Consider the following 13,368-nt stretch of genomic DNA (forward strand, 5'->3'; position numbering starts at 1 on the left):
TTCACCTTAAATGAAAATTATCCCACCTAGAATAGGTTTCCAAAGAAGAAAAAGGTGACACTAGCAGGTTGGCCCCACTGTTGGGGTTGAGCCTACAGTGTAACTAGGACTCTTGTACATTTGAGAACAACTGAGAAAAATTAGTTTTAAAAGTGTATTTTCTTTTGTTGTTGTTGTTGAAAATTTGAAAGCTTTCCATGTTAGTATTATGATATGAGACTTAGCTTAATTCCACTTTTGGAAACTTCTGAAAAGCAACAGCAGAATTTATTTTCAGCATTTGTTCAGTAAGCAATGAACCACAAGAATTGCCCGTTCACACATCCCTTAATCCCAATGTGCTGGCACTGTGGGAAGCCCCTGTGCGCAGGGCACTCAACGAGGTGCTCTAAATCACATTAGGGCTTGGCAGCCTTTGTCCTGCAGTATGAGATGTGCAAACATCATGAAAAGCTTTGTCCCAGACCAGCTGTACCCCACTGGAGACGTGTCTCAGAAGCCAGCCCACTGATCCTACGGGTTTACTTACAAAACAATTCCCCAAGGACTCGGAGCGGGGTCACCAGCTCTGCCTGGGCTGGAGCTCCACAGATATCTGTGTGGGACAGGGGCCAAGCAGCAGCCACTGCCAGCTCCAGCCTTGGAGATTTACTGAGCTGGGAAAGAGGAGTTCAGCTCTCTCGTGGAGGAGTCTCTTGATTAATGGGGCTTTGCAGTTTGGAGATGTTCTGGGTGATTTTTGTGCATCAGGGAAGGAAATGGGCTGGAGTCCCATGGCTGGGTGAGGCTCTGGAGGGTTTGTCCAGAGAGAGAGAGAGAGAGGGGAAGAAGGGGAAAAGGGCAGGGCACTGCCCCACTCAATGTTTTGTCTCTTCCCATATCAAATTAAGTGGAAATATGACCCTGCTACTTTCCTGTTTTTATAGAAGCTGTTCAAACTGCATGCATGTTTTAAAAACCAGAAAGATAATGAAAAAGTACTTGATTAGAGGTACAGGTGTTTCACAACTTGTTTGCATGAGCTTCACAATACCCCAAACACGCAGAACTTTGATCAGATTTTCTCTTTCATTTAAGGTAGCTTTTTTTAAAACTGAAATTTGTGCACAGTTCTCTAAGCCACATTTGCGCTCTAGAAAATACTCTACCTGCACTTTCCAGGTCTTTTGAGGCTGGCTGTAAAGGGCCAGAGAGCAACTGGCAGGGAATGACACCACAGGATGTTCAGTGATGCTACCCATGGGAAAGAGCTAACAGCAAAAGGATGTGTGTGCACAGAGGAGAGGAGGCCAAAGGCAGTATGAGTGTGGTTATTAATGAAATGGAGAGAAAATAATGAAATCTGGAAAGACAGGGAATTCTGAGGAAGCACCAGAACCCATGAGCATTGAAGACAGATGGAGATTTTAAACATACCATGGTTAATCACACAAATGGTAGGGATTGTAAAAGAATGCAAACAGTACTTAACCACATGAGGATAGGTTTAACGAGGGTAAAGTCCCGAGAATGGGTATATTTATAGTCAGAAACACAGAATCAGGCTCAGTTCTCAGATCTGCTCCCCAGCCTGTGTCCCAGGAGCATTTCAGGGGATCCATATGAATCCTTACAGCTATTCTTTTACAATTTAGGTACCAGGCCTTGGAAAGTTCACGCCTGTAGCTATTTCAAGAAAAAAATCCTGGCTGATCAATGCCATGAAATCTTCAGTTATTCTTACATATTTTAAGCCAGAAGATAATTTCTTATAATTTCTAACAATTCTATAAAATACTGCAAATTGCTTCCACTTGACAGTTGCCAAGCTGCAAGCCAAGTGAACTTTCTTCTTTCTGCACAAATAAGGCAAACAAGAATGTTAAATCAGTAGTGGTTAAAATTATGTACATTGGCTTTAGCTTGGCCAATCTTTTTCTTTAGAAGACTTGTGAGGACTGTTTTAAGCTATGGGTTATGATGCACATCCAACACACAGCAATTACTTCAAACATCTTGAGGAGTCACTTGCTGTGCTGTTTTCAAAATGGGAAAGGCATTTCATTCTCTCTACTTTATATATTACTGGAGAGAAAAGCATTTAATTTTCTCTATTTTATGTATTACTGGTGGGAAACACTTTAGGTTTTTTCAAGAAATGGTACCTGCAAGAAGTGGATCCTTTAATGCATTTTCATGAACAAAGAGGCATAGATTTGCAAAAGAAAGTCCCTTTCTTGAAAGTACCAATTTTCCAAAGTTAAAAGAAGATTTACTAGTAGAAAAATAAACTAAAGTATAAAAATAGAAGGAGGAAATGCATATTGTAAATTATTCTTAATAACCATGATATGTTTTATCCTGGGAAGAATGTGATGGTCAATTTTTACTTCATCATTGCAGGAATTTTAGATTTCTTTTTGTATTAATGCATTTGGGGGCAGATTTTTGATTGGTATACTTACAAATATTGAAGTCTTGTTGGAACAGAGGTTAGAGCTATGGTAGCCCTTATGGTACCAGATACAGGGTACAATTTTTATTTGGTGATAATTTTTTTCCAGTCAGCAATGGCAGTCAAAAGTAATGGCTGGTGATCAGCAGCAGTGCTTTTTTGAGGGTAAATATATATTCAGCCAGTGGCCACATTTTCTCAGATAACCTAAACCTGACACATTACAGCATCATTGCATGAACCTGCTATAAATAATGCACGTGCCAGCTCTGCCAATGTATTAGCATTTACATAGAATCAAATCCAATCTTTTATCAAGAAAACTGGAAAATGCCAAATTTAACAGACAAAATTTTGTCAAAAGCATTCTTGATGACATTCAAGCAAATAAAACCAACTAATAAGCAACAGAAGGATGGAAAGAGAGTTAAAACTGAGGGTCAGGCAGGACATCCTTGTCCAGTTCAACATTTTGAGTGATTTTTCAAAACAGGCAGGAATGACAAACCAGTGGGATTTTGTGGAGCACTAACCACACTCCCCAGTAGTTCACTGTGAACTGTTAAATCTCTAAGTTTAGAAAGTCAATTAAAATAAATAATTTTATGCATTAAAGATTTCCTGTGACACTGATACCCGCTCTTTATCTTATGAACAGGTCTATCTAATGAAGTAGGTTTGGGACTGGAGCTCAAGCTTACTGAAGGTGAGGAGAATGTGTCCATTCCATCAGAATTTGAATCAATTTTGAATAAAGATATTGTGACATTGAGATGTACAAAAGTAGATGAGTTTACTTACGTGCACAGGATAGACTGGTCTTCTCTATCTGTGAATAAAGAAAAAAGAATCCATTAATTAGGGAGAATGGCTTTTCTGACAGAAGCACTTATATTTATAAGGATTTACATTGAACAGCCTAGACCTTCTAAAATCTGGCTGACCATGATTAGTAAAAAGTATTGGGTTCACATCTTATTTAATTTGCCCTTGAATTTAAATAACCATCTGTAATGGAAATATTTTGTACAAAAAATGAACAAAAGGTTAAGAGGTCAAAAATATTTTCTGTAAATTCCATTAGAGAGGAACTGTAATGAGGACAGCAAAAAGATCAGGCTCTCTGTAAGAAGATTATAACAAAATTTCAAACCTGAAACTCAAGTTTTTACTATGCTTATAACTATGGCCAGCAGCCCACTCAAAGCAAAGTCTGGACAGATAAGGCATCAACAACTAAAATGTTTTAAGCTGGTCATGCAAAGCTTTGACTTTTGAAAGCAAAGCAGTTCAAATACCTGAATAATTCAGCCTGTATTTCATTTCAGACTGAGAGACAACATTTATCAAGAGAACAAGTAATTTCTTTGGGAGATCTTCCAAAGAATAAGATAAAACAAGATACTTTAGATTATACAAGAACATGTCAACAATATGTAAGTATTCTTCATGGTTTTTTACTATGAACAGACCATCAAACACATTTTAGATCAGGATTTATAAAAAGGAGGAGCAAAATTTCCATTTCTGCTAGGTGAGGCATGTGAGAGGTTTCAGCATACGAGTGTCCAGAGTTCTGTAATGCTGCAGGAAGGGTCAGGATTGCAGCCTATCTCCATGACCTGTTCTTGGAGCAATCCTCCCTGCTTATTCATTTGGAGTTGGAGTTTCTCTCTACCTTCAGAACTTTTACACAGATTTTTCTGCCAAAATGCATGATGAGCATGTTTGCTGAGATCCATTCTAAAGTACAACTGTTTCCTTCACTTGTCAAACACCAGGGCAAGTTTCCCAGAGAGATGTGGTATTTCCAGCCCTGGCACTACTTGGAAGCAGACTTAAACAAGGCCTTGAGCAACCAGCCCCAGCCCTGCAGTTTGCCCTTCTTTGACTGAAACTGTCAGTTTGCCTTTACAGACTGCAAAAAAAATCTTCTGACTTAGGAAAATAATTCCCAGGCAGGTCAAATACATTTTTGAAAAATGTGTTCAGTTTACACATCTGATACTTGAGGCAGATAATTAGGCAGAATTCAGTGCTTCTGTATGGTCTGGCATTATTTATCCAAAGCAGAGCCAGCACCAAGCTTTGCTCAGAGGTTAAGACATGAGCTCCTTTTGCTCAGTGTGTGGGGTGACTTGCAGGAATACCTGTCTGGTTGCTCACCCCTATTGCTGACCCTGTATGTCATAAATACCATGAGATTATTTAAACCAATTTAAACCAATTTATTAAGCTCTCAAGTTGTACCTGCTGCCTGGCCCACAGCCAGTCTAGGAAAAGCATTAGAGGATTCTGCAATGGCTTGGATTGATATTAAACAACTGTTTTACTCCCAGTTCCTCAATAGCTATAACATTAACTGCTTTATTGATCACCACACAACAAATGGTGCCACTTAACTGCTTTGTTTGGTAAATTGCTACAAAATTACTCATTCCTCATTTTTATTGGAGGTATTTGTCAGCAATCAGCACTGCAGGACTCTTCCACATAAACATTTGGGACGAGAGGAGCTGTGAGCCATGTTTGTTTTTCACTGCAGGGTATCAGCTAAACTTTCTTTCTTTTAAGTTAAAAAAGTGAAAGCATGGAAGAACTTCTGCTAAAAATACATTGTTGTGTAAATAGAAACCATGGGCATATATTGATATTGCATCACTAACCCATAAATATCATAAAGAAAATAAAAGTGACTCTTGATACTGAGTTGCCAGTGGAATTTCTGAGCTCAGGGAACATTAGAAAAAGCTGGTCTCCAAGCCAAGTATTTTCTCACTACTCTTTGCTGCCCATTGCTGCCCTTCTTTTGCTCCTCAGTAGGGGAAGGCTCCCAAAGGTGTCTCACAGACTGGCCCACACAGGGGTTTGTGCAAGGGCCGGTGCAGGGGAGCCTGGGGATGTGTAAGAGCAGAGGAAGGATGAGGAAGGTCAGAAGTGGCACCAAATGTCCTCAGGGATAGGTTAATCATGGGAGAAACCCCATGCTGGCAAACTGTGCTGTGCACACTCACAGAGGGGGAATTCCAGATGTTATTCTGTTTCCTGCATCAGTTCTAACTGCACCTCTAAGGATGAAAGGTATCAGGAAGTCCAGTCCTATTCTGTTATGGCCTGAGCTGCAGATACTGGTCTCATTTACTTTCAAAGGCTCTCCCATTCAATTAATTCTATTTCTGTTCTGGAATGTTTCATTCTATATAGAAAAGACTGTGACCTATTTGTGAGTCTGCAACTTTATGTGGTCTATCTATCAGAAGAGAAAGAGCTGTACAAATAAAATTCCTTAAATATAATTCCTGGGGCTTTAAAAGCAACAGAATAGGTCTTCTAGATTCTAATATCTTTTTGGTTAATGCCTTTTAAGAAAATTTGACCCTACCTGGAAGAGTATCATCCACCTCCTATATGTCTATATTAGATGTTTAAACATTTATTTTTAATTTTCTCCTCCATTTTTAATAGAGACCTACACTTACATTATAAACCTCACCAGCTTTCCTAAACATGAAGCAGAGTTGTTTTTTTCATTCTAGAATCTGCTTACTTTTTCACCAAACACCTCCAGTTTGCCTGTAAGATTTCCTGCCCCTCTGTTCTTGATAGACCAGTTAGCTCTGCTTAATCACAAACAAAATCAGATGGTTTATCACAATGAAGCAGCAAGTTGGCAGCTTTACCATAAAAGGAAAAAAGCCAGACTGAAACCATGTTCCCCCACTCACTTACTGCTTCTTTACATTTGTTAATAACTGCACTGCCTAAAGGGGACATTTCTGTACAGTCCTGCTGAGGACACAGTAAACAGATGGCTTCTCACAGCAGCCTCCTTTTCTAAGACCTTGGGAACTGTGTTTCCCTCCCATACCTCTGAGTAGCTACCAGGTTGTTTGTTTTTCCATTTTTAACTCAAGCTTGCATAAAAGTGGCTCCACAGAAAATAATCTCCTTGAATCTGTAGAAAGCTGTAATATATCTTCTCCATGATGATTTACTGCCAGAAAACTTAATAAAGGCCTAACCACCTACACAAAAACTTTGTTACTACTTCTACATAACATGACTTTTCACATTTGTATTGTCTACCACTTATTTTTTGTTTCTGCAGGGAAGATGACAGAAGGCAGCAGAATTACTCCTCCCTACAGAGCAGTGTCTCAGCTTTACCATCACTGGAAGCTGGTAGTGCTGCAGGAAGGGTCATCCAGCCACCTCCAGCTCCTCTTCCCTGGCCTGCACTGCCTCTTCCTTGCTGCTGTGACCAGCATTCACAGACCACACTGTGCCCCAGGAGGGGGGACCCACTTCAGCACAGCAAAACCCAGGGGTGGCTTTCACCTGGAGCAGTTTTGCATCATGGCTGCATGAAGAATCCTGCTGGCAGTGCAAGAGTTGGCATGGGGATCAAGCCCTCTGTATGGAGCTACTTCATCCCAAACACAGAGAGAGCAGAGGGTGCAGGAGCAGGGGGAAATGTTTTATGATTGCAGTCTCCAAGTGTAGCAGTAATCATCCATAGCTAGTGTGTAAACACAGCCAGGAGGGCCCAGTTCAGTGTGGTAACTCCTGGGGACACACACACAAATGCTCTTGTAGAATTCTCAGTCTTTGAGATTAAAGAAAATTCAAGTTTATTCCCATTCTGGCTGGAAATGAGCATCCACAGCTGTGCCTGGGCATTGATCAAACTGCATTAGTGACATGGAAATCAGCAGATTCAACAAGACACCCAGCACTCCTGGCTGAGCATGAGACAGCATGACTGTGATTTGCAAAAGGGTTTTAGGTGCTCAGAACCACTTGAAACAAGTGGAAATTTTATCTTTGCCCAGCCAACATCTTTGATAATTCCTGTGTCCTGTGAGATGTCAGCTTTTCTGCATATTTGGAAGAAAGTCTGATTATCTGATTGCTGATAGCTGTGGCTAAGTGTTTTTATCAGAAGAGCTTTGATGGGAGTTAAACATCATCCCTAATGAATACATTAACCAAGTAAGTCTCTGAAGCAGAGCAGGAATGCAGTGTGCCCAGCTCATGTGTTCTGCTGGATGTTTGTGCCAACACAGGGGAGGGTGAGAATGCAGAGGGCTGTGATTCCCAGCTGATGAACCTGCAGTAGGACCAGGAATCTGCAGACACAGAGGCTTGGTTCACCAAGAGATAAAGGATCATCTGAACAAGCTGATTGCTCTGGGCCAAGTGGCCCTGGTCATGAAATACCAGAATATAATTCCTCGGTCTCATGAATCCACGACATATTTTACTTTGGCAAGCAGAAACTATGCAAGTTTCCAGATAAGAAGCAGTACTGACTTTTCACAGGGAAAACATTTAGTGCTCTGATCCATGTTTGTGGGTAAGAACTTTTGTTTATATTCCTTTAGGAAATATGCTCACAACCCCCTGAAGCTCTCTGTGCCTATATGTGCAGCAGGCTCGCTCAGAACCGTGCTGACGCCCACTTTCACCACCCCAACGTGAAGAGAATTTTGGCTGAATAACCAGAGTTATTTTGAGGGTTGGTTTAGTTTCATGCACAAAACATGAGTAGGTTTTTACAAACAAAAGCACAGCTTTAAAATCAACTGGGGCCCTCTTCAGAGATGGAGAGACTCCAAGATGACATGTGCAAGTAAAACGTGGGTGTCCTGGGCTTGTGCTGGGAGCTCTGCTGTGCCAGCTGTGCGTGGTTGGGGTGGGAAGCAGTGAAAAGACATCCTCTTAAAGGTTCAGCTGATCACCTACTCCCTCCTTGTTCCTTTCTACTTGCTCTCCCCCTCCTCTCTGCTGCCAGGAAGAATTGCAGTGGGGGCACATGAATAATGAGGAGTAACTCCCCAAAAGCTCATAGGGCCAGGAAATCATTCTGAGCCCCAAAAAAGTGAATTGATAAGAACCTGCACTCTCGCTGTCTCCTCCCTCCAGCAGCCATCCTGGGAGGCACATCTGAACCCAGGCTGCTCTAAGTGCAGTTCATGGCCACAGTGAGGGCAAAGCAGCTCCAGTGGCTTCCCACTGCTCAGGAGAACATGCTGGGAGGGACAGAGGACAGTCAGAGAGAGAGAGGGGGAGTGGGAGACATCCCTGTGCTGCTTGGATCAAGCTCATCTGTGCTGAATTAGTTTCACTTTAGGCAGAAAACTCATGTATTGTCAGGACAAGACAATTCTGTTTCAGCATAGGCTGCAGCCATATGTTTATTTTTTTCCTTTCCTACACATAGCTTATATCCCTTTTGTATTTTTCCCCCACCTCATTTCTAGAGACAAGTACCCTGCACAACTGCTGATGGTCTGCAGGAGCCAGGAGCTTCTTCCAGATCTCCCCTCAAGGCTTGCTGCTTAAATAAAGGATCAGAGGGAGGAATGGCTTCAGGAGCCCTGGACAGTGCTGGATGCAGAGCACAGGGCTCAGGAGGGAAGCTGGAGCACAGATATGTGACTGTGGCTTAGTGGGATGACCTTCTGCCAAGTAAGTTTTTTATAACTATGATTATATCATATAGTGTGTAGGAAGGTCTGTTTTCAGGATATTTTTGTTGCTTTATTGGTCCTCCTCTGCTGCACTGTAGCTCTGCCTTCTGGGATCCACTTAAATAAAAGGATTGAAGTAGCTCCAGGAAAGAAATGTCATACAAGCCATAGGAAGGGAAAAAGTCCTAATCCTGGGAAGCCCTAAATTTTACGGCTAAGCCTGTGAATCTTGCTGAGCCATAGTTGTCAGCCAGAATTTCTGTAGGGTCAGGGTCCTTATGAGGGCATATAAAGTACAAAATATTTTGTAGAGCTCCTGGTTTCCTGTAGCACCCAAGGTCAATGTGAGATGGCACCTGGTCATGCCCTATATTCTGGAGGTGTTGCAGCCTCCTATATCCATCACTTTAGCTTTTTCATCCCTAAATGATAGTTTTTCCTGAGGACAAAATCCCCTCAGTCTGTCAGAAGTGACTGCAGGAGGAGGAGAGCTCTGTGAATTTTGGGGGTTTGTTTGCACCCTTTGGGGCACGACTGCTTTCCCACTGCCCATTGCCATCTCTGTTGGAAAACAGCACATCTCAACTCAGGGTCCAAGACATCAGGCTGTAGGGAAAGTAGCCCCAAAAGCCTGTTTGTATCTGCTTTGCAGCAATGCCGAGAGATCCAGCAGCGCTCACAGCTAACTTTGGAATAGTCTCCACTAGTGGAGAGGGAGCATTTTCCATGCCCGTATTTGCCAAAACTATTTGCTTGACTTTGAAACCTTCCCACATGCCTCGACACAGATGGGTGAAAGGATTGTTTTTCCTTTTTGAGTCACACAGCGTTTGTGGACTGCTGTTCCTGCCAAAAAATTCCTCTGAAACTTCTAGAAAGGCAGCTCTGCTCTCTGTGAGAGCTCTTTCCTGGCTGGCTGCTTGCAGGAGCCCACGTGGAGCTCCCAGGTGTTTGTGGCACCCAGGCAGGGCTGGCAGGGCTGTCCTACCTTGCAGCATGCTCCTGTAGGCTGTGTCAGCGATGGCATAGATGTGGGGGGGCATCTCGTGCCTCTTCTTGCCCTTGTACATGTCAATGATCTTCTCTGAGTAGATGGGCAGCTGCTTGTAGGGGTTGATCACAACGCAGAAGAGACCCGAGTAAGTCTGCAAGGGAATTCAAATAAAAGCTGGGTTTAACATTGCCATGTGCCATGTCCAGGCTGGGAAACACAGGCATGAGCTGCAGGGAATTAGTGGGATTTCAGCAGCAGTGCTCCTTTGTGTTCTGCCCAGGGTAACAAAGGAAGCAGATTTTCTGAGTGTATGTGCATAGGTGGTTTCTGAGTGCACAAATCATTATTGCTAAAAAGTGAGCTGCTGGAAAGTAGGTGAATTCAGTCATCTGTAGGAACACTGTGACCTGATGTTAGAGCTCCTTAACTTCAGTTATTTTCAGTACATAATCCATACCCTTATCACACATAAGAGTATGGTGATAACTGTAATAATTAATATTTATATGTGTATTTTTTTATCAAAATGGTATAAATAACTGCTCAGGTAGGCACCAAATTTTGTAAACTGAAATTCTAGGTAAGAAGCTTGAAGGGTTTTTTTAGAAAAAGCTTCCATGAACACCATGTAATACTGATGATTGATGAGAGTCCTTAAATAAAATTGCTCAAGTTCCAAATAGATGCCTTGAGAGACTAACCATGCCTTCACGGCATGACTATTTCTGCAGGAAACATCAGGAAAAATGTGGTTTGTTTAAAATTTAATGGAGGTATTAATATAAAAACAAATACATAAACAGGAATAGTGGCTGCCAGCTGATAGGTGTTCAGCAATTCTGTCTTGGGTATTTATTTATTTATTTTAAAATTTCCTTTATTTCAAAATATTCCAGCTCTTGACCTGGACCAGAAGTAATACCATATGATACTAGATGAAGAGCCATATTTCACAAACAGCTTCTAAAATAAATTTATAAGGGTATTTAATTTAATAAAATTTCAACCCCCAAAATAAAGCAATAAAACAAAAAAAACAAAACCAACAAACACTCAAGTCATGAGAACATAATTCTCATATTAGGAGAGAGTATCTCACATTAGGCAGGAGTATTGTGATATTTAAACTGGCCTATGGAAAAAAGAAATAATGAAACTCTGCTGTTTCTGATATAGTCAGAAGTGGTTTGTTTGGTTTTTTAAAAAATATTTATTGTTGTTAATTTGATTTTGTAGCCGTGTATGAGAAGCAGAGCGCTGGGAGTGCCACGCCGAGCCCGGGGCTGTGTCCCAGCATGGCCGGAGCTGTCGCTGCTCCCCGGGTGCAGGGATTTCCCTGTCCTGACCATAATAGGGCACGGCCCGGCACGGCCCGGCACAGCCAGCACTTTATATGGTATCAGCACCCAGGGCCCGGGCCTGGCACGGCACAGCCCGGCTGCAGGCAGCGACAGCTTGGCCTGGGCCTGTGGGAGCCCCGCCCAGGAAAACCCTGCTCAAATCCCCCATGCCAGGTCTCTGCATCACCAGGCTGGCCCAAGAAAACCCGGCTAAAATCCCCCACGCCGGGTCTCTGCATCACCAGGCTGGCCTAGGAAAACCCAGCTCAGGGTCTCAGCATTGCCAGCCCAGCCCAGGAAAACCCGGCTCAAATCCCTGCCGGGTCTCAGCATCGCCAGCCCAGCCCAGGAAAACCCGGCTCAAATCCCTGTTGGGTCTCAGCATCGCCAGCCCAGCCCAGGAAAACCCGGCTCAAATCCCTGTTGGGTCTCAGAATCCCCAGCCCAGCCCAGGAAAACCCAAATCCCCTCTGGGTCTCAGCATCGCCAGCCCAGCCCAGGAAAACCCAGCTCAAATCCCCTCTGGGTCTCAGCATCGCCAGCCCAGCCCAGGAAAACCCAGCTCAAATCCCTGTTGGGTCTCAGAATCCCCAGGCTGAGCCCCTCGGTGGGGAATGGCTGGGCTGGATTTTCATTGGGATGTCAGAATGAAACCATGCTGCTCATGTCAAAATGAGTTTTAGTGTTGCCAGGGTAACACACCTGAAAAGTGACAGTTTATCCTAGAATGGCCTGCAAGGTCCTTACGAAAAGGACAGCAAGGCATTTTTTAGTAGTATAAATAGATTTACTGTACACACTCAATTAATCATCCCCACCCAAGTAAAACATTAGGAGAGGAAATTAGGGAAATTATTTAGGCCTCCCTTCCCTGAGATTTTGAGGCATTTCCTGCCTTGCCACATGCAGGGCTGTTTGCACACCCAGGCACACAGTAACACAGCTTTAAAGAGCTAATTTCGAGGCAGAAGCAGGCTGTTAAGACAGAGCAAAAGCTGGAGCTGATGAAGTTCAAGAATCCTCATTTCTAACTGGACCGTGATCTCCTCAGGAGATTTAATGAAGCCCTCTTCATTAAATGAAGCCCTCTTCACCTCAGGAAATTTAATGAAGCCCTCTTATTTTGGCTGATTGTAGCTCTAGGTACATGCTTTGCAAGGATTTGGGGGAGCTGGATTAATATAGATGATATTTTGACATGGCCAAGTGTGTGATGGAAAGTGGGGACACTGAAGCTTCCATGCCTTAAATCCTTCTCTCTGGGCACAGCCTGTCTAGAGAGGGCCTGAATCTCTCCCCAGAGGGTCTGGAGGAAGAGCATAACCTGAAATATCTTAGGGATACTTCCATGGGAGTGCTGAGCTTGGGTGTCCCTCAGATTGCTGCTGCTGGGTATTTACAAGAGACTGCCACAAACACACATCTGCATTGTAAATATCTAGGTTTGGGCAGAAGAGTCCAACTCAGTTCCAACATGCATATTTAGCTTTAGGTACCAAAGACAGCATTAACACTTTCACTGTTTAGTGAAGACTGAACAAGTAGTGCCTATGAATGCAAGGAATTTGATTCTACTCTCAAATCCACTAAAGTTGCATTGCTGTGTTTTTCATGCCTATAGTATAATTTTTGGTGTAATTTGTGTGTGGATAAAGCAGATTCTTTTTGTTCTGAGCAATGTGAAACATGAGTTAGTGGCTCATGTTTCTTCTTGCCCTTCTATCTTAATTATCTGTGAAGAAGCAAAAGGCCAGGGTGTTTTTCTAGTGTGCAGTTACCCAGTGAACTTCTGCACTGAATCTTTTTATTTAACATATTTAATGTAAATGCAAGGGGGAGATGATTTTTTTTTTCCAGCTGGATTTATTATTTTTATTTAGCAGATTTGGGAATTCCCATTTGCATCAGTGATACTCTGGAGAGAAAAATGCTGAGGTCATGTTTTCTTTGAATATGTGAGACTCCAAGGGATGCAAATTAGGCAACACATGGCAAAGTCAGGAGATGGTTGTTTACAGTTAGTTTTGCAAGTGGGTGAGACTCAAATTCTGTTTAGATGCCCCCTCTGTTTTTAAAAAGGTATGGCAGCATCTACTAGGGCAGCACTGTATAAAGCTGGGCAGTTTC

The 13,368-nt window shown here is 42.7% G+C and overlaps 1 protein-coding gene across 6 annotated transcripts in view; it reads right to left on the reverse strand.

The window, feature by feature from the left end:
• Positions 1–13,368, reverse strand: part of MYH11 (myosin heavy chain 11) — a 47,633-nt gene that overhangs the window by 32,304 nt on the left and 1,961 nt on the right. For all 6 annotated transcript variants that reach the window (XM_066560538.1, XM_066560537.1, XM_066560536.1 and 3 more), the window contains exons 2-3: positions 9,896–10,052; positions 3,236–3,263 (exon numbers count right to left, since the gene is read on the reverse strand). In XM_066560538.1, coding sequence (XP_066416635.1) covers positions 3,236–3,263; positions 9,896–10,052 — 185 coding nt within the window. The remainder of the gene's footprint in view (positions 1–3,235; positions 3,264–9,895; positions 10,053–13,368) is intronic.

Source organism: Molothrus aeneus, chromosome 16 (assembly GCF_037042795.1).
Source record: "Molothrus aeneus isolate 106 chromosome 16, BPBGC_Maene_1.0, whole genome shotgun sequence".
NCBI classification, from domain to species: Eukaryota; Metazoa; Chordata; class Aves; order Passeriformes; family Icteridae; genus Molothrus; species Molothrus aeneus.